Source organism: Macaca mulatta, chromosome 2 (genome assembly GCF_049350105.2).
Source record: "Macaca mulatta isolate MMU2019108-1 chromosome 2, T2T-MMU8v2.0, whole genome shotgun sequence".
Taxonomy (NCBI): domain Eukaryota; kingdom Metazoa; phylum Chordata; class Mammalia; order Primates; family Cercopithecidae; genus Macaca; species Macaca mulatta.
The window spans coordinates 99,446,713-99,472,355 of NC_133407.1; the positions used below are offsets into that span (position 1 = coordinate 99,446,713).

At 44.9% G+C, this 25,643-nt stretch overlaps 1 protein-coding gene, 1 long non-coding RNA gene and 1 other non-coding gene across 3 annotated transcripts in view; all 3 read left to right on the top strand.

Moving 5' to 3' along the window:
- Nucleotides 1-23,721, top strand: part of LOC114676317 (uncharacterized) — a 34,893-nt gene extending 11,172 nt beyond the window's left edge. Inside the window, exons 2-5 of the long non-coding RNA XR_013413781.1 lie at nucleotides 11,740-11,993; nucleotides 17,965-18,191; nucleotides 20,383-20,484; nucleotides 23,369-23,721. This is a non-coding gene — a long non-coding RNA (uncharacterized LOC114676317). The remainder of the gene's footprint in view (nucleotides 1-11,739; nucleotides 11,994-17,964; nucleotides 18,192-20,382; nucleotides 20,485-23,368) is intronic.
- Nucleotides 8,578-9,315, top strand: LOC114676316 (small ribosomal subunit protein uS9). The gene is given in 5 exon segments (XM_028843950.2): nucleotides 8,578-8,758; nucleotides 8,760-8,863; nucleotides 8,866-8,905; nucleotides 8,907-8,994; nucleotides 8,996-9,315. Coding segments are annotated over 5 exon segments (507 nt in total). The 5' UTR covers nucleotides 8,578-8,672; the 3' UTR covers nucleotides 9,185-9,315.
- On the top strand, nucleotides 9,184-9,287 carry LOC114676616 (small nucleolar RNA U13). The gene has a single exon (XR_003727665.1). It is a non-coding gene; the product is annotated as a small nucleolar RNA U13 (small nucleolar RNA).
- Nucleotides 23,722-25,643: the final 1,922 nt, after the last annotated feature.

Below are 25,643 nucleotides of genomic sequence, written 5' to 3' on the forward strand. Positions count from 1 at the left end.
AAAAAGAAAAGAAAAGAAATCATTAGTAGGGTGCCAGAGCAGTCAATCTTTAGCCTCAGACACCAAAAATTCACTAAATAAAAGCCAGTAAACTGGATAAAGGAAAAGGAGAAAATCAGAGAACAGGTAGAAAATCCTGGAAATATTGCTCAAGTATGTTTAGAGATTTTGGTCTTACATTTTAGTTCTTCAGGAAAATATTTCTCCTTAAGGCAAAGGTTCTCTAGGCGGGGTTTCACCGTGTTAGCCATTAGCCAGGATGGTGTCGATCTCCTGATGTCGTGATCCGCCCGCCTCGGCCTCCCAAAGTGCTGAGATTAGAGGCGTGAGCCACTGTGCCCGGCCAACACCCAGCTAATTTTTTTGTTTTTAGTAGAGACGGGATTTCACCATGTTGGCCAGGCTGGTCTTGAACTCCTGACCTCAGGTGATCCACCTGCCTCGGCCTCCCAAAATGCTGGGATTACAGACGTGAGCCACCGTGCCTGGCCTATTGTTAGATTTTTATTTTATTATTTTTTTTTAATAGAGCCTGGGTCTTGCCATGTTGCCCAGGTTGGTCTTGTACTCCTGAGCTCAAGCAATCTTTCCACATTGGCCTCCCAAAGCACAGAATGTATTTTAAATCACTTATCACATCAATGACATTAAAATTGACAAGTTCATAATGATACTAAGAAAATAAATTCAGGCCAGGTGCAGTAGCTCACCTGTAATCTGAGCACTTTGGGAGGCCAAGGTAGGAGTATCGCTTGAGCCCAGTAGTTCAAGACCAACCTGGGCAACATGATGAGACTCTGTCTCTACAAAAATTTTTTAAAAAGGAAAGAAATTCACTACTTGCCTATAGAAGTTGCCATGGCAAGTTGCTAATTATATGGTAATAGTAATTGGTAAACAAAGGGAAATAACTAAACATTTGTTCTGCCTTTATTGTACAAATTGTATTTCAGTGTAGCCAATGAGTTTTAAAGGAAAAGTCCTTTTGTATAAATTATATTCAACTAATAAATTGAAAAGAAATGATAGGCCGGGCGCGGTGGCTCATGCTTATAATCCCAGCACTTTGGGAGGCCAAGGCGGGCGGATCACGAGGTCAAGAGATTGAGACTATCCTGGCCAACATGGTGAAACCCCATCTCTACTAAAAATACAAAAATTAGCTGGGCATGGTGGTGGACGCCTTTAGTCCCAGTTAGTCAGGAGGCTGAGGCAGGAGAATGGCATGAACCTGGGAGGCGGAGATTGCAGTGAGCCGAGATTGTGCCATTGCACTCCAGGCTGGCAAGAGAGCAAGACTCTATCTCAGAAAGAAAGAAAGAAAGAAAGAGAGAGAGAGAGAGAGAGAGAGAGAGAGAGAGAGAGAGAGAGAAAGAAAGAAAGAGAAAGAAAGAAAGACACACAAAAATTGAATATAGTATGTGGATCTTTATTTCATAATCCAATTATTTAAAAATAAATTTCTGAGACAATGGGGAAATTTTACTATAGGCTGGATATTAGATGATATTAAGGAATTAACATTAATTACAGATTAATACTTTTGTCAATGTCATAATGATACTGTGGTTGTGTTTTTGAAAACAGTTGGCCTGGTGTGGTGACTCATGCCTATATCCCAGCAATTTGGGAGGCTGGGGCAGGCTGATCGTTTGAGCCTAGGAGGAATTCAAGACCAGCCTAGGTGTCATAGTGAAACCCCATCTCTACAAAAAAAATTTAAAAATTAGCTGGTCGTGGTGGTGCACGTCTGTAGTCTTAGCTACACAGGAGCCTGAGATAGGAGGATCTCTTGAGGCTGGGAGGTGGATGTTGCAGTAGCCCAGATGGAGCCATAGAGCAACAGAGTGAGTCTCTGTCTCAAACAAGAAAAAGGACTGTCTCAGACAAGAAAAAGGAAAAACAAAACAAAACAAAACAAAAAACAGTCTTTTTCTGTTAGAGACATATACTGAATTATTTAAGGATGAAATTATATGATCTCCAGTATTTCCTTCAAAATACTTCTGAGGGGAGGAAGTGGCAGCACAGAACATTAGGAGAGAGTCAATAATTTTTTTTTTTTTTTGAGACGAAGTCTCACTCTGTCACCCAGGCTGTAGTGCAGTGGCACGATCTTGGCTTACTGCAACCTCTGCCTCCCAGGTTCACGCCATTCTCCTGCCTCAGCCTCCCAAGTAGCTGGGACTACAGATGCACGCTACCACGCGTGGCTAATTTTTTGTATTTTTAATAGAGATGGGGTTTCACTGAGTTAGCCAGGATGGTCTTGATCTCCTGACCTTGTGATCCACCCGCCTCAGCCTCCCAAAGTGCTGGGATTACAGGCGCGAGCCACCGTGCCTGACCAGTCAATAAATATTAAGGCTTAGTGATGGGTACATGGGAGCAGGGGAGAAGCATAATACCATTTTCTTTGTTTGTTTGTTTTTGAGACAGAGTCTCACTCTGTTGCCCAGGCTGGAGTGCAGTGGCGCAATCTCAGCCTACCGCAACCTCTGCCTCCCAGGTTCAAACTATTCCCCTGCCTTAGCCTCCCAAGTAGCTGGAATTACAGGTGTGCACCACCATACCCGGGTCATTTTTTGTATTTTTTAGTAGAGACAGGGGTTTCACCATGCTGGCCAGGCTGGTCTCGAACTCCTGAGTGATCCACCCGCTTCAGCCTCCCGAAGTGCTGGGATTACAGGCATAAGCCACTGCGCCCGGCCTTCTTTTTTTTTTTTTTTTTTTGGTATGTTTGGACATTTTCATAACAAGAAGTTAAATTTTAAATAAGTAAATAAATAAAGGCTTTAGTGCAATTTATGTCTGCTCTTGGCTTATGCCCTGGGGAAGAGACTGAATGAATGAATCCAAAGAACTGTAATATTGGGATCCCTGTACCACTTGGTTTTGAGTGCTTTTGTCTAAATGTGTAATCCTGAGGAAAAAGGCTTCTCTCTTCCTTTTTTAATGGAAGCCTTAAAGGAAGCTGTACCAGCATCAGCCACAGCAAGGACACAAATCTCAATCCAAGTCATTTCTTTAAGATGGCCTATGTGTCAGCAAGATGTCACTTGGGTTTGAGATGGGCTGCAATTATTTCTGACTGGGGCTTTAGTAGACATAAGGACACTGTGCTCAAATCCTGTGGTCAGCAGTGGAAGTTGACAAAAGGCATGGCTTTTCAAGGGTATAACTTTGACAAAGATATTGCTTTAAAACATTTCAGAATCAGCAGTGACACCAGGCTCTCAGCTTCTGCAGCAGCTAGGGTGATACCTTCCAGAGCAATCAGCTGTGGTTGTGACCACTGTGATTCCTAAGCTTATCAGGGGAAGCAGGTTGAGCTAAGATGGGGGAAGGAAAGGTCTAGATTTTCCACTAATCTAGGCACTTGGAGCTTGAGTTGACAAACTGAAGGAATCCTTATGGTGAGATGTCTTATGTTCCTCAGCTAGTGAAGCAGGATTTACTCATTACCTGTTCTTGAATTGTATGATTGTAGCATTATATTTTACAGAAACAACTTTTGACTATGATTCAGAGATGTGACTGGAGTATTTCTCCCACTCCCTTGTCACTTGTGTAATCTTGGACAGATTGATCTTCTTTAAATTAGGATAATAAGACCTTGCCTGTCTACCTCCAGGGTTGTTGTGAGGATCATAAGAGATAACATATAAAACTATAATTTTTGTAAACTAGCAAATGCTTTATAAATCTAAGGTATCATTATTATTGTAAGTGACTAAGTGATTTACATCTTAAAGCCCCTTATTTTCCTTGATTCTATGTTAACAATAAATGTTTAATTAGTATGCTATAAAATTAGATAGTCCCAAAACAACTACAAAGAAATTTAGTATATGGTATGATCTTTTTACGTTCTGCTATGTTACATAGGAATTCCTGGGAATAAGAAAAAATTTATCCAGTTCCTATTTTATACTTATATCCTTGAGTATATTCTCATCAATTTAGGAGACAAATAAGTTACTATTTATTCCATAAATAGTGCCAATTATTTTATAATCTGAATTTAAGAAGTCACTATTTCTTCTGCTCAATAAAGTATAATCAGGCCAGACCTGGTGGCTCATGCCTATAATCCCAGCACTTTGGGAGGCTGAGGTGGGTGGATCATTTAAGGTCAGGAGTTTGAGACCAGCCTGACCAACATGGCGAAACCCTGTCTCTACTAAAAATACAAAAATTAGCCAGGCATGGTGGCACTCGCCTGTAGTCCCAGTTACTCAGGAGGCTGAGCTGGAACGTGCCACTACACTCAACTCGGGGCAACAGAGCAAGACTCCATCTCAAAAATAAATAAATAAATAAATAAATAAATAAAATACAAAAATAAACATACAAAAATTAGCTGGGAGTGGTGGTGCGTGCCTGTAATCCCAGCTACTCGGGAGGCTGAGGCAGGAGAATCGCTTAAACCCAGGAGGCGGAGGCAAGATCAAACGCTGCACTCCAGCCTGGGCAACAGAGCAAGACTCCGTCTCAAATAATAATAATAATAATAATGTATAATCAGTCAGGAGATTAGAGCAGAAGTTGGTAAAGTGTGCCCCATAGAATGAATCTGGCCACTATGGCCTGAAAACTAAGAATCATTTTGACATTTTTTAAATGGTCTTTTTAAAAAAATCAAAGAAGAATATATTATGACACGACACCTGAAAATTATATAAAATTCAAATTGCAGTGTCGGCCAGGTGCAGTCGTTCACACCTGTAATCCCAGCACTTTAGGAGGCGGAGGCGGGCAGATCACCTGAGGTCAGGAGTTCGAGATCAGCCTGGCCAACCCCGTCTCTACTAAAAATACAAAAATTAGCCAGGCGTGGTGGCACGTGCCTGTAATCCCAGCTACTCAAGAGGCTGAGGCAGGAGAATCGCTTGAATCTAGGAGGCAGAAGTTGCAGTGAGCCGAGATCCTGCCATTGCACTCCAGCCTGGGCAACAAGAGTGAAACTCCATCTCAGGAAAAAAAAAAAAAAAAAGGCCGGGTCGGGCGGCTCATTCCTGTAATCCCAGCACTTTGGGAGGCCAAGGTGGGTGGATCACCTGAGGTCCGGAGTTCAAGATCAGCCTGATCAATATGGAGAAACCCCGTCTCTACTAAAAGTACAAAATTAGCCAGATGTGATGGCACACGCCTGTAATCCTAGCTACTTGGGAGGCTGAGGCAGGAGAATCACTTGAACTCAGAAGACGGAAGTTGCAGTAAGCCTAGATCGCACCATTGCACTTCAGCCTGGGCAACAAGAGCAAAACTCCATCTCAAAAACAAAAACAAAAATTGCAGTGTCTATTTATTAAGACATGGCCACACCCATTCATTTATGTACTGTCTGTGGCTACAACAACAGTTGAGTAGTTATGAGAGAAACCATGTGGTCTACAAAGACAAAAATATTTACTATCTGGCTCTTTATAGAAAATTTTGCCTCACCTTAGACTAGATGATTCAAAGGGATGGAAATAAAAGTGTTTTTCTAAGTTGCTAGCTCTCTGTTAGTATAAATAAACCTGGGATATAGGTACTCAAATGATGCATGTTTCAAAAACTTACAGTTATGGTTTTTTAAATTAAATTACGTTTAATTTTTTTTTTTTTTTTTTTTTTTGAGACAAAGTCTCACTCTGTCTCCCAGGCCAAGCTGGAGTGCAGTGGCATGATCTCTGTTCACGGCAACCTCTGCCTCCCGGGTTCAAGGGATTCTCCTGCCTCAGCCTCCTAAGTAGCTGGGGTTACAGGCATGCACCACTATACCCAGCTAATTTTTGTATTTTTAGTAGAGATGGGGTTTCACCATGTTGGCCAGGCTGGTCTCAAATACCCTACCTCAGGTGATCCACCCGCCTCAGCCTCCCAAAGCGCTGGGATTACAGGCATGAGTTACCATGCCCGGACAATTTTTTTTTTTTTTTTTTTTGAGACAAGATCTCACTCTGTCAACCAGAGTGCAGTGTTGCGATCCTGGCTCACTGCAACCACTCCTTCCTGGGCTCAAGGGATACTCCAGCCTCAGCCTTCTGAGTAGCTACAGTTATGGTTTTAACATGCAATGACCAACTAAGCCAATTTTAAGAAATTAAAAGCCAATTTTGTTTTTCAGACGGTCTCACTTTATTGCCCAGGCAGGAGTGCAGTGGCACAATCTCAGTTCACTGCAACCTCTATCTCCTGGTTCAAGCGATTCTCCTGCCTCAGCCTCCGAGGTTTCTAGGACCACAGGTGCGCGCCACCATGTCCAGCTAATTTTTATGTTTTTGTAGAGACAGGGTTTCACCATGTTGGCCAGGCTGGTCTCGAACTTCTGACCTCAGGTGATCTGCCTACCTCAGGCTCCCAAAGTGCTGGGATTACAGGCATGAGCCATTGCACCCGGCCATGAAAATCTTATTTACAAAATGTAATAAATAAAATATAAATAAGTATATTGCAATTAAATAATTTTAAAATTTACCATTTTGTTCATTGATGGTGGCAGAAAAAAAGAGAATTGGGATTATATTAGTTCTCTGACTAACACACAGTAGAAACTGACTCTGACTAAAGGAAGAAGGGGTTTATTAGAAAGAGGATTCTTGAATAGTTCCAGAACTGAGGGAAGAGCTAGAGGTCGTGATCTTTGGAAGGACAGGAAACTGGGAAGCTCCAGGTCCTTACCAGCAGGAGACCCTGGGTCTCTTCTCAGGGCACATCTATGAGACTTCAGGAGCCTTTCATTTGAGTTTCAAGCTTTATGGAGAAATAAATTGACGGGTCCAGTTTGTGGCTGGGTAGCCAAAGGGAGGGAATAATGTGATTGGTAACCTCCCCGGAGTCCCATGGTTTAAATGGAGAAGGAAAAAAGGAGAGGTTAGTAGGATTAAGGGATGCCAGGCCGATGAGAACCAACAGATGTGTGCACAGCTTGTCAGGAAACATGGGCTATAATCTCAACTTCACCAAATGGGTGAATACACTGGGCTTCAGTATTATGTTCAATATGTAATAATTATATATTAATGTAAAAGGAGGGGCACAACACCCTTCTGCCATGAAATTATTCATTGGCCACAGTGCAGAGGATTTGGGTTTTTTTTTGAGTTAAAGAACATTTTTTTTTTTTTTCTTAAGAGACAGGGTCTCACTCTGTCACTCAGGCTGGAGTGCAGTGGCACTATCATAGCTTACTGTAACCTCAAATTCTTGGCCTCAAGCCATTGTCCTGAATCAGCCTCCCAAAGTGTTGGGATTATAGGCATGAGCCACCACACCTGGCCAAGAGCTTTGTATATTAATATACAGAATTCATAAACAGTTCACCTGAACCAACAAGAAAAGACATCAAATAGTGCTTGACTTCATTACTTATTAGGCAGATGCCAAATACTTTCCTTTTCTTTCTTTCTTTTTTTTTTTTTTTGTTTGTTTGTTTGTTTGTTTGAGACAGGGTCTCATTCTGTCACCCAAGTTGGAGTGCAGTGGCAAGATCATGGTTCATTGCAGCCTCCACCTCCCACACTCAAGCGATTCTCCCACCTCAGCCTCCTAAGTAGCTGGAACTACAGGCATGTGCCACTTGTAGCCAGCTAATTTCCTTTTATTTTTAGTAGAGATGGGGTTTTGCCATGTTGCCCAGGCTGGTCTCAAACTCCTAGTAATCCACCTGCCTCAGCCTCCCAGAGTGCTGAGATTATAGGTGTGAACCACCATGCCTGGCCTAGAGATACAAATTTAAACTACCATAAGACAATACTGCATATCTACTAGACTAAGTAAAATGAAAAAGACAGACAATACCAAGTGCTGACAAGGATGTGGGGCAAGTGAAACTTTCATACATTGTTTGTTTGCTTGGGGACAGTCTCTTGCTCTGTTGCCCAGGCTGGAATGCAGTGGTGTGATCTTGGCTAACTGCAACCTCTGTCTCCTGGGGTCTAGCAATTCTCCTGCCTCAGCCTCCCAAATAGCTGGGATTACAGGCATGCACCACCACGCCTGGCTAATTTTTGTATTTTTTTAGTAGAGATGGGGTTTCATCACGTTGACCAGGCTGGTATTGAACTTCTGACTTCAGGTGATCTGCCCGCCTTGGCCTCCTACAGTGCTGGGATTATAGGCATGAGCCACCATGCCCAGCCTACTTTCATACATTGTTAAAAGCAGTATCAAATGGTAAAACCATTTTGGAGAACTCTTCGGCAATATACGCTAAAGTTGAACACATTCATGCCCCAGAATCCATAAATTCCACTTCTACACATGTACCTAGGCACCTAACATACTCTTCCTTAATGGGTTTAGGCCTGGGGTCACAAACTCAAATGCACACAGAAAGAGTCTATCATATGATCAACTGTGGTAGACAATAGGGAGTGTCAAGGACTGTGTTTAAACTGGAGAGCTCCCTATTAAGATTATGTTAAAAAAAAAAATGAAATAGACAGCCTGGCCAACATGGTGAAACTCCATCTCTGCTAAAAATACAAAAATTAGCCAGGCTTCGTGGCACGCACCTGTAATCCCTGCTACTCGGGAGGTCGAGGTAGGAGCATTGCTTGAGCACAGGAGGCAGAGGTTGTAGTGAGCTGAGATTGCTCCACTGCACTCCAGCCTGGGCAACAAAGCAAGACCCTGTCTCAAAAAGAAAAAAAAGAGAGGAGTTCTTATCCACACCTGTAGCCATGCTTTCCAAGGGCTCATTGCAGTTTGTGCAGGTCTTCAGATGCAAGAAGACAGCCACAGCTGTGGCACACTGCAAACACAGCAATCAAGGTGAATGGGCGGCCCCTGGAGATGATCGAGCTGTACACACTGATATACGAGCTGCTGGAACCAGTTCTGCTTCTGGACAAGGGGTGATTTGCTGGTATGGACATGTCCATGTGAAAGGTGGTGATCACATGGCCTGGATATATGCTGTCCATCAGTCTAGCTCTAAAGCCCTGATGTCCTATTACCAGAAGTATATGGATGAGTTTTCCAAGGAGGAGATCAAAGACAAAGATCAAAGACATTCTCATACAGTATGACTGGACCCTGCTGGTGGCTGACCTCCACCACCACTAATCCAAAAAATCGAGAGACCCTGGTACCCATGCTTCCTACCAGAAATCCTACCAATAAGCCCATCATGAGAACTGGGGTTTACTTGTATGATAAACAATGTTTGAGAGATTTTTTAAAAAATAGATGATCCTTTTGTAGTTCATGAGCATGATGATTGGGTGTTCCCACCCATGTGTGAGATGAGCCACCCTCGAACCTTGTTACCATGTCAACATATTACCTGTCTGACATGAGAAAAACAAAAAAAAAAAGAAAAAAAAAGAGATTATGTTAAGTGCCTGGGAAATATTCTTCTTACTGAGGAAGAAACACCTGGCCAGTTGTACACATTGACCAGGAGGGCATTTTCATTAGAAGTGATTCAAGTGGGTACTGTGGACACCATTTGGTATAACTGCCCATCACTCCTGTTTACTTTCCTCTGGAAATAGCCCCTGCTGCCATGTCTAGACTTCAAGGCTTTGCCTCTCTCTCAATGGCTAATTGCTGTTGAGTGGACACCTTACCCAAGCCAGAAGCAGTGGATTCTGTTGGTGCTCTGCCCAGAGCTCCTTGACTAGGCAGTGTACCATCCCCCAGCTGCTGTGAATGTCAGCTGTGAACACCTCACAGGTGGCCCTGCTATTGAATCATCTTGCCCAAAAATGCTTGAGAAAGTATGTTCTTCCCCTGGAGGGAGAGGTACACCATTGCTTCAAAGTGGGATAACTCAGTCATGTCATTCACTCTCCAGGTCCCATCATGGGATCAGGCTGAGGCTAGGCTTGCTTAGCTCTGTCTCCTGTACCACCCTGCTTCCCTCACTCCCTTAACAGATTTCTCCTGAGAGCACTCTCTCCGTACATCACACCAGAATCCCTCTGCCTTTGGGGAACCCAAGCTAAGTCACAAGGCCCATAAGATCCTTTTATCCCAAAGAACCAGAAAGCCTGGGCACACTGAAACAGAATCGTATCAATGGCAACACAACCATGAACTCCTGGTGCTCAGTTTCTTCCCTTGCTGAGCTGTGGTTATCCAGCTTTCTTTTTGATTTCATCAAAGCCCACAGGAGCTTCCCAATAATCCTCCTTTTTGTTTAAGTCAGCCAAAGTTTCCTTTTTTTTCCCTGAAACCAATATAACCTTAACTAATGTGATGGGTAACCAAAGCCTGACCTAACGTGGCTTTGGAAATATGACCCAATACTTTATAGGATAACATCTCAGTTGGAATCCTGAGGGAAAAATTAATTGATTGCCCTTACTATCCCTAGGCATCAGTAGCTAGAAGTGTTGCTGGGAACACTCCCTGTCTTTAATCCTCCAGGAATTTGCCTTGCTGGGGAACTAATTTGTTACTCATGGCTGTTTTCCTGAGACCTTGTGATTCCCTGGAGGCAGAGGAGTTAAATTACTTCCACTGGCCATCACACCCTTGCATCTTTTGTTGTTTCCAGTACTGTTCAGGAAGGCTCTAGCATCTCTCTGAGCCTTCTTGTTTCTGAAAAATGCTTTTCTTCATCTTTGTATTTATCTGTGTATGTACACATGTGGTACATTTGCAAGTTAGGAGAGTAGAAGGAGGTGGGCGGAAGTCAGAGGAGGAGTGGTCAGATTTCAGATCACTGAACCGTGGGTTATAAATAAAGGGTGACACAACACAAACCTGATTAGTTCCACTCAGAATTGCTCACTGATTCATCAGAAAATTGATCCTTCTGACCCAAACACTCCTCTCTCAATAGTCAAAGGCGGCTTTTGTTTGAATCAGTAATTGTGCCTCTATAGGAATTTTATGGAGTTTAGCTCAAGAAAACATTCTATCCAAGACAAACGTGGGTATGGTAGAATACTATTTAAGATATTAACCTACATTCTCCGATGGGCATGTCCTCCTCTTCTTTCCCTCCATTCAGGCAGCCATGTGATCTCAGGGAGACATGCCGCAAAGAGAAGAATGAAAAGTTGACAAGTTTTTCTGGCTTGTTTCTAATAATAGATGCCATAAACTGATAGTTCACTGATCTTCGAACACCCACACATGAGTGCCACTGTTTTGGCCCACACAGTACTTTTTAAAAGTATGATTCTGTTCACATGAGGCTCAGTTCTCCAGGTCACCACAGTCCCCAGCATTCCTTATTGTCTGTCACAGTTGACATTACCTGCCTGGCCTTTTTCTGTGTGCCCTTGAACTTGTGACCCCAGGCTTAAATCCATTAAGGATGTTTATATTAGGTGCCTAGGAAGCAGACATTCTTTCCTCTTAGGAAGACCCGTCATATTAAGAGAGGGAGGGTTTCCCTCATAAGAGGAAAACCCCTAGGGTTATAGTCAATAATGAGCCAGGGCCTCTTCTTTGTATCACAGAGAGTGGAAATTCTGGACTCTCAGGCCTGGAACACTTGGGTCCAAATGCCTGAGGAGATGGGGGAGTTACAGAAGGAGTAGTACTCCCAAGACAGGAGTACTTGGGAGTAGTACTCCCAAGGAGAGAGGGAAAGAGGCACACGTGAGGGCCTCGAGTCAAAGTGAGGAAATTCTCCCTGCAGCCACCCATTAAGTCCCCTTCTTTTTCCCACATGATTCATCCACCAAACAGATATTTAGTAAGTGTTCACTGCGTTCACTGTGTGCCAGCAACGAACTAACATTTGTGGGCTTTTAATTATGTAATCTCTTTCTCTCTCCATCCATCCAGATTCTGAACTATTTCCAAGAAAATGCCACCACTTGCTTCATCTCCTGAGGCACCTTGAATACCCCTTTGCCTTGAATGAGAGAGAGAAAATTGTTTTTCCTTCATTCATATAATTGTGGAATGATAGCTCTGAAAAAGCCATGAGAGCTGATGAAGGCCTCCTGTCTCCAAGAAAGAACAGAAATGGAGAAGATTTGGTCTCTTTCGTTCACCACTATATCCTTAGCAGTGTCTTGAACAATGCCTGACACATAGTAGGTTCTCAGTATTTATTTGTTGAATGAATGACCAGCTAAGCAGTTAAGGGCAGAGGTGGTCCCAGTTGCCACATGTCCTGAATCTTTATCCAGGCTCTCTCCCAAACTGCAGGTTAGCAGAAGGAAAGCCAATGTTTTTTGTAAGAGCCTTCTTTTTTTTCTGTTTGTTTTTGTTGTTGTTTGTTTTTAGAGACAGGGTCTCACTCTTTTACCCAGGCTGGAGTGCAGTGACATGATCATAGCTTACTACAGCCTCAAACTCCTGGGCCCAAGCAATCCTTGTGCTGCTAATTAAAAAAAAAAAAAAAAATTTTTTTTAAATATGTATACACACACACAAATGGAGTCTACTATGTTGCCCAGGCTGGTCTCAAACTCCTAGCCTCAAGCATTCCTCTGACCTTGGCCTCCCAAGGCACTGGGATTACAGGTGTGAGCCATGCACGCAGCCCACATAAAGGCTCTTAACAAGAAACTAAGAGGGAAAAAAGAATCACAACAGGAGATTTAATGACAGCAACAGTTTTCAGAAGTATGTATGGCCATGGTGGGAGTCTAGAAGAACCCGGCCTAATGGAGCCAGTCTTGAGCTGCAATTCTTTTATCTAATTCTCCCAGAACCCCTTGACTTAGTTACTTTCACTGGAGAATAGGTGTATTCTGGGGGTTAAAAAGTTCTCCAGGGAAAGCTTCCCACTTACCTCACCATCTTGGTATCCTGCTATTCCACCCAACATGCAAACATGCAGCTGGTCACTCAGCCAGTCCCTAAAACCTGTTAATTGGCCCATAGTTTGGCTCTGAGCAAACCTGTGGACTTAGGAGCCTCAGCTCTTGCCTCCCAGGAGTTTCCCAACTTTGGGGGAAGGTAACATATGTGCTCTGAAGCAAGCACAATGATGGCTATGACAGGAATTTTGCAGCACACGTTTAAATAACAACACTAGGTAAGGCAGGTCAGTGAGAGCCCATCAATAGGGAAAATGGCAGTGTGGGTCTAAGGCTTAAGAAAAGGGAGAGACGGCTGTGGCCTTAGTGTCCAGCCTGCTCAGCATCTCTTCTCCCCTCTTCTGGTTGCAGCACTGTTTTTTTCTTTTTGTTTTGAGACAAGGTCTCACTCTGTTACCCAGGCTGGCCTGGGTTCAAGTGATTCTCATGTCCCAGCCTCCCAAGTATCTGGGATTACGGGTGTGCACCACCATCCCTGGCTAATTTTTATATTTTCTGTAGAGACGGGGTTTAACCATATTGTCCAGGCTGGTCTCAAACTCCTGACCTCAAGTAATCTGCCCTCCTTGGCCTCCCAAAGTACAGGGATTACAGGATTGAATGACTGAGCCCAGCCTGATTGCAGCACTTTAATTATCCCTTAAGAAACTCTCGCCAACTAGTTGCATGTGGGTGGACTTGGTGGGACTATGAATTAAAGTGCTATGGTCAATGGGTATGTGTGGCCCAAAGACCCAAACTAGGCCATTCACACTCTCTCTTCCAGGGATTTGAATCTTTTTTTTTTATTTTGAGACGGTGTCTCGCTTTGTCATCGCCCAGGCTGGAGTGCAGTGGCATGATCTTGGCTCACTGCAACCTCCATCTCCCGGGTTCGTGATTCTCCTGCCTCAGCCTCCGGAGTAGCTGGGACTACAGGTGCGTGCCACCACCCTGGCTAATTTTTGTATTTTTAGTAGAGACAGAGTTTTGCCATGTTGGCCAGGCTGGTCTCAAACTCCTGACCTCACGTGATCTGCCTGCCTCGGCCTCCCAAAGTACTGGGATTACAGGCATGAGCCACCCCACCCAGCTGGGATTTGAATCTTGAGTACAGGAACATGAGGGTAGAAAATCTATCCTGGATGGAAGCTCTCTGAAGGGACCTCCCATTAACTCCTGCTACTTAGACTCCTCAGGTCCCCTAACTGCTCTTCCTGGGGCCTGCCGGTTCAGATTCTGTAAATTCTGCGAGCTTTCCCATATCATTCCAATAAGGTCTTTTAAGGGTCTGCTTCTGTGGTTGGCAACCTGAGAACCCTGCTTGGTACAACAAGGGTTCCTGGAAAATGTAGGAATGTGAACTGGTGGCATGAATAGCTGAAAAGGACGCAGAGCTTATTCCAGGTCAGGAGAACATCACCTGTAAGGCCTCTCCAGAACCATACTTGGCCTAACTCAAGGGGAGATTTCAAAGGGGGAAGTATGAGAAGTTAGGAGGGGGATGTGGAGTGGAGCCAGAGTGGACTGGAGGGTATGGCCTTTCTCCTAAAGCAGAGGTTCACACAATGTTGTTGGATACACTGCTGGGCCATAGTCAGTGAGAGCTGCAGATGGAAGTAGAGCCAGCCAACAGACAACTTGGCAGGATGCACTAAAAATTGGAGCTGGGCCTCAGAACTGGGTTATTCTGGCCAAATATCATCTGTCTAGTGTGTCCAGACAGCAAAGAGTTGGGAACCATTACTGAAGAAAAACAAGAGCTATGGAGGAGGGGATTGTTTGAGGATGCAGTGATTGTAAAGAATAGAGTGAACTCTTTGGTCAGCCTGGATTTGAATCCCAGCTCCATCACTGATGTTGTGTGGTTGATTTTCTTACCCTTAAATGGTCCCTACCTCAAATTAATATGGTGGCTGGCAAATAATAAGCACACAATAAATGATGGCTGCTGCTATTATTTTCATCAATAAAATTTTATATTAATCTATATTGTTAATTAGTAATTATTATTATTATTTCCAGTTAAACTTCAGATTTAAAGCCATAGACTATCCCTGCATGCATACTCACCCCCACACAAAACACACAATTATATTCAGAAATACCCCTGGGGCCCAATCTGAAATTACAGACTAATAAACCCTAGACAAAGCTAATAAGGTATAAAAAGCAATGATCCAACTAGTCATAAACTTGTGCCACTAGGTTAAAAGAGAAATGGTGATCTATGACTCAGAGCTGTGGAATAGTCAGGGACCCAAGTGACTGGCAAAGTTGGGACAATAACCTGGGTTTACCTCCTGTTCTGATAAGACCCTTGGAGACTGGATGCAGATGCAGCCCAGATGCTTGAACAGGAGTGCGATGGTTCATGAAGTATGCAGTGAGTCTGAGGAAATGGACCTGAAAATGTCACTGTATTATGAAAACAACTTCATTTATCACTCTTCGAGAAGACAGAGTGATTAGGAAGGTGCTGGCCTGGGACTTGAAAATCCTAGAGTCCATGGAGGGTCTATTAGGACTTCTGGAAAGTGGTTGATCCTCTCAATGCCTAGGTTCCCCATATCAGTAGCCCCTGACCGTGGCATGAACATCCCTTCTCCACCTTTGTGAATATTGCCCATTCTGCCTGGAACACCATAATCTCACTCTTTCTCCACCTCATCCTGATGCTCTCAGGATCTCTGAATTTTGAACACAAATATATCCTCCCCCACAGCAGACATTTTATCATCAAGGCCAATTGGCACAAATATAGACATAGCCATTGTGTTATCATAAGCCGCAGGTGGGTCTTTTCCTTAGGATATTGAAGCATAGGGATTTATTTATTTATTTATTTATTTATTTATTTATTTATTTATCGGGGACGTAGTCTTGCTGTGTTACCCAGGCTGGAGTGCAGTGGCGGGATCTTGGCTCACTGCAACTTCTGCCTCCCGGGTTCAAGCGATTCTCCTGACTCAGCCTCCCGAGTAGCTGGGATTACAGGCACCTACCACAACACCTGGCTAATTTTTGTATTTTTAGTAAAAACAGGGTTTCACCATGTTGACCAGGCTGGTCTCAAACTCCTGACCTCAGGTGATCCACCTGCCTTGGCAGCTGAAAGTGCTGGGATTACAGGTGTGAGCCATCGAGCCCTGCCAAAGCACAGAGATTTAAACTAAAAGGCCACACTTCCACCACATGCTGCAAGGCAGGAGGGACAAATATTAACCTCATTTCACAGGCAAAGAAATTGAATCTCAGTGAGGTGGGGTGACTTGCCCAAGATCACAGAGCTGGGAAATGTTCAGTTAACTCCACATCCACCTTATCTGCTCAAATTCCAGGGTTCTCTCCTTCATAATCAGCTATGTCTTAGGCAGCTTTATCATCTCCAGGTTATATGGTCTCTGAGGGATCTTCTGGGCTCATGGACTTGGGAACAGTCCCCTCCAGGTAGAGGGGAATTCTTGGGGAAAGCCTCAGGGTGTAGCTGGAAACATCCTAAGAGACTTTCGGATTGTATCAGTGAACAAGACACCAAGAGCTCCATCTCTGTGGAATTTACATCCTAGTGGGAGTAAGAGTCAATAAGCTATAAACATAACAAATTCAGAGATTATGTAAGATGTAAAAAGGTTATAAGGGCTACAAAGAAAGAAAGAAAAAGGAATGGGAAATGGGTATCATAAGTGTCAGGATAGAAGGAAATGTTGCAATTTTAAATCGGGCAGTCAGGAAAAGTCTCATTGAGAAGGTGACATTTGAACAGAGACTTGAAGATCAGGGACAGAACCACAGGATATCTGGGCAAAGAGGATTCTGGGCAGACAGAGGAGCCAGTGCAAAGGCCGTGAGGTGGAAGCATTGCTGGTGTGTACAGGAGACAGCAAGCAGGACAGGGTGGCTGCAGCAGAGTGAGCTGGTGGTGGAGAGAAAGGGAGACCAATCATGTAGGGCCTCGGGGACCACTGTAAGAACTTTGACTTTTACTCTGAGTAGAACAGCAAGCCATTGGAGAGTCCTTAGCAGAGAAAGGACTGATCTGGCTCATGTTTTAAATCTGGCTGCCATATTGGGAGTAGATTGGAGGAAAAAAAAGTGGAAGCCCTGGGACCCACCAACATGAACAATCAGGGAGAAGACAAGAGGCCAGCAAAGGAATGAACAGAGGTAGTAGAAGCAAAACTGTAGTGTATGTTTTCCTGGAAGCCAAAATGAGGAAAGTCTCTCAAAGGAGGGAGTGGGTCTATTTGGCCCCCTTCCAAGACTACAACTGCAGTGAATGTTCCACAAAGCATATCAAGTCCTTTAAAATACTTGAAAAACTTCTTGCTACCTTCAGGAATAGCCCGAGGCAATTATCAGGACTTATCTAGCCTTTCATGAGCCGACCTTGCTTGTCTCATACCAAGCCCATCCCTACCTGAAGCAATTGCAGCTCCCCAAACGGGGTGCTTGTTCTAAACACTGAGCCTTTCCATAGTTCTTCCTTTGCCTGGAAACTTCCTGTCAATCCTTCATGTCTTGGCTGAGATGAGACACCCCCTTTCAAGTCTTCCCCTGCTCTGTGCTCCCTGAACATCTACTGCTTACTCCAGCTGGAGCATTTGTCAGGCCTCTGAGCCCAAAAGCCATCATATCCCCATGACCTGCATGTATACATCCGGATGGCCTGAAGCAACTGAAGATCCACAAAAGAAGTGAAAACAGCCTTAACTGATGACATTCCACCATTGTGATTTGTTCCTGCCCTACCCTAACTGAAAAGATATATTCTCCCCAGCCCTTAAGAAAGTACTGTGTAATATGCTCCCCCTCCCGCCCTTAAGAAGGTACTATGTAATATTCTCCCGGCCACCCTTCAGAAGGTACTTTGTACACCTATCCCAAACCTATAAGAACTGGTGATAATCCCGGCCAGGCGCGGTGGCTCACGCCTGTAATCTCAGCACTTTGGGAGGCCAAGGCGGGCGAATCGCGAGGTCAGGAGATTGAGACCATCCTGGTTAACACGGTGAAACCCCGTCTCCACTAAAAAAATACAAAAAAATTAGCCAGGCGAGGTGGTGGGCGCCTGTCGTCCCAGCTACTCAGGAGGCTGAGGCAGGAAATGGCATGAACGTGGGAGGCGGAGCTTGCAGTGAGCCGAGATCCCGCCACTGCACTCCAGCCTGGACGACAGAGGGAGACTCGTCTCAAAAAAAAAAAAAAAAGAACTAATGCTAATCCCACCACCCTTTGCTGACTCCTTTTTTGGACTCAGCCCGCCTGAACCCAGGTGAAATAAACCGCCTTGTCGCTCATACAAAGCCTGTTTGGTGGTCTCCTCACATGGACGCGTGAGACATTTGGTGCCGAAGACCCGGGTCAGCGGGACTCCTTCGGGAGACCAGTCCCCTGTCCTCACCCTCACTCCGTGAAGAGATCCACCTACGACCTCGGGTCCTCAGACCAACCAGCCCAAGGAACATCTCACCGATTTTAAATCGAGTAAGCAACCTCTTTTTACTCTCTTCTCCAGCTTCTCTCACTATCCCTCAACCTCTTTCTCCTTTCAATCTTGGCGCCACCCTTCAATCTCTCCTTTCTCTTAATTTCAGTTCCTTTCATTTTCTGATAGAGACAAAGGAGACACATTTTATCCGTGGACCCAAAATTCCGGCGCCGGTCACAGACTCAGGAAGGCAGCCTTCCCTTGGTGTTTAATCGTTGCCGTGATGCCTGCCTGATTATTCACCCACATTCCATTGGTGTCTGATCTCCGCGGGGATGCCTGCCTTGATCATTCACCCACATTCCCTTGGTGGCAAGTCAATTGCGGGGACGCCTGCTTTGGCTGCTCACCCACATTGCAGCCCAGGACTACTCACGCTACCCCTTCTCTCCATGTCTCTACCCTCTCTTTTCTCTCCACTTTCCTGGGGGGCAAGCACCCCCCACCCCTTCTCTCCCTGTCTCCGCCCGTTTTCTACTTTCCTGGGGACCAAGTGCCTCCCACCCCTCTTCCACTTTCCTGGGGGGCAAACACCTCCCACCCCATTTCCACTTTCCTGGGGGGCAAGCACCCCCCACCCCTTCTCTCCATGTCTCTACTCTTCTCTTTAAACTTGCCTCCTTCACTATGGGCAATCTTCCACCCTCCATTCCTCCTTCTTCTCCCTTAGCCTGTGTTCTCAAGAACTTAAAACCTCTTCAACTCTCACCTGACCTAAAATCTAAGAGTCTTATTTTCTTCTGCAATACCACTTGACCCCAATACAAACTCGATAATGGTTCTAAATAGCCAGAAAACCGCACTTTGGATTTCTCCATTTTACAAGGTCTAGGTAATTTTTGTTGAAAAATGCACAAATAGTCTGAGGTGCCTGATGTCCAGGCATTCTTTTACACGTTGGTCCCTCCCTAGTCTCTGCTCCCAATGTGACTCATCCCAAATAGCTCTTCTTTCTCTCCTGTCTGTTCCTTCAGTCTCCACCCCAAGCTCTGAGTCCTTTGAATCCTCCTTTTCTAGACTCATCTGGCCTCTCCCCTTCTCCCCAGGCTGCTCCTCGCCAGGCCGAGCCAGGCCCCAATTCTTCCTCAGCCTCTGCTCCCCCACCCTCTAATCTTTCTATCACCTCCCCTCCTCACACCTGGTCTGGTTTACAGTTTCGTTCTGCAACTAGCTCTCCCCCACCTGCCCAACTATTTCCTCCTAGAGAGGTGGCTGGAGCTGAAGGCATAGTCAGGGCACATGTGCCTTCTTCTCTATCAGACCTTTCCCAGATCAGCCAGCGTTTAGGCTCTTTCTCATCAGACCCCACTAAATATATACAGGAATTCCGATATCTAACTCTGTCCTACAATTTAATCTGGAGTGACTTAAATGTCATCCTAACTTCTACCCTCTCCCCAGATGAGGGGGAAAGAGTTTTTTCTCTAGCCCAATCTCACGCTGATAATCGCCGGCTTCATGAGCCAGACCTCCAGGAAGGCATTAGAGCAGTTCCTGAGAAGATCCCCCAATGGAACTGTCAGGCAGATTCCCCAGGTATAGCTAGGTGAGATTACATGGTTTCCTGCCGACTTGAAGGGCTTAAAAAGGCAGCTTACAAAGCTGTTAATTATGATAAACTTAAAGAAACTACCTAAGGTAAAGACAAAAACCCAGCCCAGTTCATTGCCTGCTTAGCAGCAACCCTTAGACGCTTTACCGCCCTAGACCAAGAGAGGCCAGAAGGCCGCCTTATTCTTAATATGCATGTTATCACCCAGTCAGCTCCTGACATTAGAAAAAAGCTTCAAAAATTGGAATCCGGCCCTCAAACCCCACAACAGGAATTAATCAACCTCGCCTTCAAGGTGTAAATAATAGAGAGGAGGTAGCCAGACAGCAACGCATTTCTGAGTTACATTACCTCTGCTGTAAGACAACCCACAACCACGTCTCCAACATACAAAAACTTCAGAACATCCAAGCCACAGCTCCCAGGGCCTCCTTCAAAACATCCTCGTGGACCTTGCTTCAAATGCCAAAAGCCTGGCCACTGGGCCAAGGAATGCCCGCAGCCCAGGATTCCTCCTAAGCCGTGCCCTGTCTGTGCGGGCCCCCACTGGAGGTCAGACTGTCCAACTCACATCGCCGCCGCTCCTAAAGCCCCTGGAGCCCAAACCTAACGTTCCTTGGCCGACTCCTTCCCAGATCTCCTTGGCTTAGCAGCTGAAGACTGATGCTGCCCGATCGCCTTGGATGCCCCCTGGACCGTCACGGACGCTGAGCTTCGGGTCACTCTTACAGTGGAGGGTAAGTCCGTCCCCTTCTTAGTCAATTCGGAGGCTACCCACTCCACATTACCTTCTTTTCAAGGGCCTGTTTCCTTTGCCTCCGTAACTGTTGTGGGTATTGACGGCCAGGCTTCTAAACCTCTTAAAACTCCCCAACTCTGGTGCCACTTTGGACAACATTCTTTAATGCACTCCTTTTTAGTTATCCCCATCTGCCCAGCTCCCTTATTAAGTCGAGACATTTTAACTAAATTATCTGCTTCCCTGACTATTCCTGGGTTACAGCCACACCTCATTGCCGTCTGTTGCCCTGGTTCAAAGCCTCTTTCACATCCTCTCCTTGTATCTCCCCACCTTAATTCACAAGTATAGGACACCTCTACTCCCTCCTTGGCGACGGATGATGCACCCCTTACCATCCCATTAAAACCTAATCACCCTTACCCCGCTCAATGCCAATATCTCATCCCACAGCATGCTTTAAAAGGATTAAAGCCTATTATCACTTGCCTGTTACAGCATGGCCTTTTAAAGCCTATAAACTCTCCTTATAATTCTCCCATTTTACCTGTTCAAAAACTGGACAAGCCTTACAGGTCAGTTCAGAATCTGCGCCTTATCAACCAAATTGTCTTGCCTATCCACCCCATGGTGCCAAACCCATAGACTCTCCTATCCTCGATACCTCCCTCCACAACCCCTCCATAACCCATTATTCTGTTCTAGCTCTCAAACCTGCTTTCTTTACTATTCCTTGCACCCTTCATCCCAACTTCTCTTTGCTTTCACTTGGACTGACCCTGATACGCATCAGGCTCAGCAAATTACCTGGGCTGTACTGCAGCAAGGCTTCACAGACAGCTCCCATTACTTCAGTCAAGCCCAAATTTCTTCCTCATCTATTACCTATTCCAACATAGTTCTTCATGAAAACATACATGCTCTCCCTGCTGATCGTGTCTGGCTAATCTCCCAAGCCCTAACCCCTTCTACAAAACAGCAACTCCTTTCCTTCCTGGGCATGGTAGGATTCTTTTGCCTTTAGATACCTGGTTTTGCCATCCTAACGAAACCATTATATAAACTCACAAAACCAAGCCTAGCTGACCCCATAGATCCTAAATCCTTTCACCACTCCTCTTTCTGTTCCTTAAAAACAGCCCTAGAAGTTGCCCCCACACTAGCTCTCCCTAACTCATCCCAACCCTTTTCATTACACACAGCCAAAGTACAGGGCTGTGTGGTCAAAATTATTACATAAGAGCCGGGACCACGCCCTGTAGCCTTTCTGTCCAAACAACTTGACCCTACTGTTTTAGGCTGGCCCCCACCCCCATGACTGTATCTCTCTGATCCACCTGACATTCACTCCATTTCCCTATATTTCCTTCTTTCATGTTCCTCACCCTGATCACACTTGGTTTATTGATGGCAGTTCCACCAGGCCTAATCACCACTCACCAGCAAAGGCAGGCGATGCTATAGTATCTTCCATATCTATCATTGAGGCCACCACTCTGCCGCACTCCACTACCTCTCAGCAAGCCAAACTCATTGCCTTAACTCGAGCCCTCACTCTTGCAAAGGAACTACGTGTCAATATTATACTGACTCTGAATATGCCTTCCATATCCCGCACCACCATGCTGTTATATGGGCTTAAAGAGGTTTCCTCGCCATGCAAGGGTCCTCCATCATTAATGCCTCTTTAATAAAAACTCTTCTTAAGGCCACTTTACTTCCAAAGGAAGCTGGAGTCATACACTGCAAGGGCCACTAAAAGGCATCAGATCCCATCACTCAGGGCAGCGCTTATGCTGATAAGGTAGCTAAAGAAGCAGCTAGCATTCCAACTTCTGTCCCTCATGGCCAGTTTTTCACCTTCTAGTTGGTCACTCCTATTTATTCTCCAACTGAAGTTTCCACCTATCAATCTCTTCCCACACAGGGCAAATTGTTCTTGAACCAAGGAAAATATCTCCTTCCAGCCTCACAGGCCCATTCTATTCTGTCGTCATTTCATAACCTCTTCCATGTAGGTTACAAGCCATTAAGTCCACCTCTTAAAACCTGTCATTTCCTTTCCATCGTGAATATCTATCCCCAATCCTCCACTCTTGACTCCCTCTTGGAGTGGATAGATGATCTTTGCTGACAGGACACATTCCAACACTTTCACCCTGATGAAGTCCTATTCTTTACTGTTATACTCACTCTTATTCTCGTTCCTGTTCTTATGCCACCCTCTACCTCTCTCCAGCTATCTCCACCACACTATCAATCTCACTCACTCTCTCCTAGCCATTTCTAATCCTTGTTTAACAAACAATTGCTGGCTTTGCATTTCTCTTTCCTCCAAAATCGCCAAGGCCTCAATTTACTCACTGCTGAAAAAGGAGGACTCTGTATATTTTTAAATGAAGAGTGTTGTTTTTACCTAAATCAATCTGACCTGGTATATGACAACATAAAAAAACCCAAGGATAGAGCCCCAAAACTCGCCAACCAAGCAAATAATTATGCTGAACCCCCTTGGGCGCTCTCTAATTGGATGTCCTGGGTTCTCCCAATTCTTAGTCCTTTAATACCTGTTTTTCTCCTTCTCTTATTCAGACCTTGTGTCTTTCATTTAGTTTCTCAATTCATACAAAACTGCATCCAGGCCATCACCAATAATTCTATACCACAAATGCTCCTTCTAACAACCCCACAATATCATCCCTTACCCCAAAATCTTTCTTCAGTTTAATCTCTCCCACTCTAGGTTCCCATATCGCCCCTAATCCCACTTGGAGCAGCCCTGAAAAACATTGCCCATTATCTCTCCATACCACCCCCCAAAATTTTTGCTACCCAAACACTTCACCACTATTTTGTTTTGTTTTTCTTATTAATATATGAAGACAGGAATATCAGGCCTCTGAGCCCAAGCTAAGCCATCATATCCTCTGTGACCTACGTCTATACATCCAGATGGCCTGAAGCAACTGAAGATCCACAAAAGAAGTGAAAATAGCCTTAACTGATGACATTCCACCATTGTGATTTGTTCCTGCCCTACCCTAACTGAAAAGTTACATTCTCCCCAGCCCTTAAGAAGGTACTTTGTAATATTCTCCTCCTGCCCTTAAGAAAGTACTTTGTACACATATCCCAAACCTTTAAGAACTAATGATAATCCCACCACCCTTTGCTGACTCCTTTTTCGGACTCAGCCCACCTCCTGCACCCAGGTGAAATAAACAGCCTTGATGCTTACACAAAGCCTATTTGGTGGTCTCTTCACAGGAACATGTGAGACAGCATTTACTATGCTATTGAGATTGCCTGTTGAACCTTTCTGCCTCCTCCAACAGAGAATAAGTTTATCGAAGGCAGAGAATATTTATCCTTCACACAGAACTTGAAAAAACAGTTATAATTTTTTTTATGATAGAGTCTTGCTCTGTTGCCCTGGCTGGAGTGCAATGGCAGGATCTCAGCTCACTGCAACCTCTGCCTCCTGGGTTCAAGCAATTTTCCTGCCTCAGCCTCCCAAATAGCTTGGATTACAGGCACTTGCCTTCATGCCCGGCTAATTTTTGTATTTTTGTAGAGATGAGGTTTCACCATGTTGGCCAGGCTGGTCTTGAAGTCCTGATCTCGGGTGATTCACCCGCCTCAGCCTCCCAAAGTGTTGGGATTACAGGCTTGAGGCAACACAGCCAGTATTTTTGAATGAATGAGAAAATACATTTTGGGACATGTTGAATTGAGGTATTTATGGGACACAGAAGGCAGAAGCATCTGGTAAGAGCAGTGGTGTGCTGGCAAATGTTTATCAACTGGCTCATAGTGGAAAAAGTTCCAATTTGTAGCATTTGTTGAATTCCACAATGTCAACACTCCCACCATTGGTATTCAAGCTGCCAATGTGGCATTGCTAAATATAGAATTGAGAAGAGACGTGCACTCTTGGCTCTCACAAGTTGGTACAAGCAGGCTGCAGCACACCACTGCCTGTGGGTAGGTGGATTTAAGGGTATGAGGTTCAGGACTGCGATGTGGGCTGGAGAGATGGATTTGGTGGTCATCTTCAAAGTGATGGTCATTGGAACTAGAGGAACAGCAAGACAGCCCAAGGAGTTTGTTCAGGGTCAAAAGGAGAGAACAGGAATCGAATTTGACATAAGGCCAACATTTTATGTATCATGTGGAAAAGGGGCATCTTTGAAGGAGAAAGACCTGAATGAAAAATTGTTCAGGAGAACAATTCAGGAGAAAACCTGAATGATTTTTTCATTCGGACAGGAAGACCTGAATGAGAAAATCAGGAGAACAAGGTTAGAACAGTGTCAAGGAAGTCAGAGAACAGGAATTTTCAAGAAGATTCTTCCCATGGTAAATATTATGCAGAGAGATGCAGTAACGCAAGGTCTGGAAAATGTCTATTATGTTTCAAAGTTAGCAGGTTATTATTACTTAGCCAGAATAGTAAGGACAGTGGCCAGAGTACAGAGAGGAAAGTGAGAAGAGAGTGGATATGGTCAGGGATGGTGGCATTTGGGGTGTTGTATTAGTTACCTGTTGCTGCATATCAAATTACTTTAAAACTTAGTAGCTTAAGCCGGGCCCAGTGGCTCACACCTGTAATCCCAATACCTTGGGAGGCCGAGGCAGACAGATCACTTGAGGTCAGGAGTTCAAGACCAGCCTGGCCAACATAGCAAAACCACATCTCTATTAAAAATACAAAAAACTGGCCGGGCGCAGTGGCTCAAACCTGTAATCCCAGCACTTTGGGAGGCCGAGATGGGCGGATCACGAGGTCAGGAGATCGAGACCATCCTGGCTAACACGGTGAAACCCCATCTCTACTAAAAAAAAATACAAAAAACTAGCTGGGCGAGGTGGTGGGCGCCTGTAGTCCCAACTACTCGGGAGGCTGAGGCAGGAGAATGGCGTAAACCTGGGAGGCGGAGCTTGCAGTGAGCTGAGATCCAGCCACTGCACTCCAGCCCGGGCGACAGAGCGAGACTCCGTCTCCAAAAAAAAAAAAATTTAGCTGTGCATGGTGACACGTGCCTGTAATCCCAGCTGCTTGGGAGGCTGAGGCATGAGAATCACTTGAACCCAGGAGGTGGAGGTGGCAGTGAGGGAGATTGTGCCACTGTACTCCAGCCTGGGTGACAGAGCAAG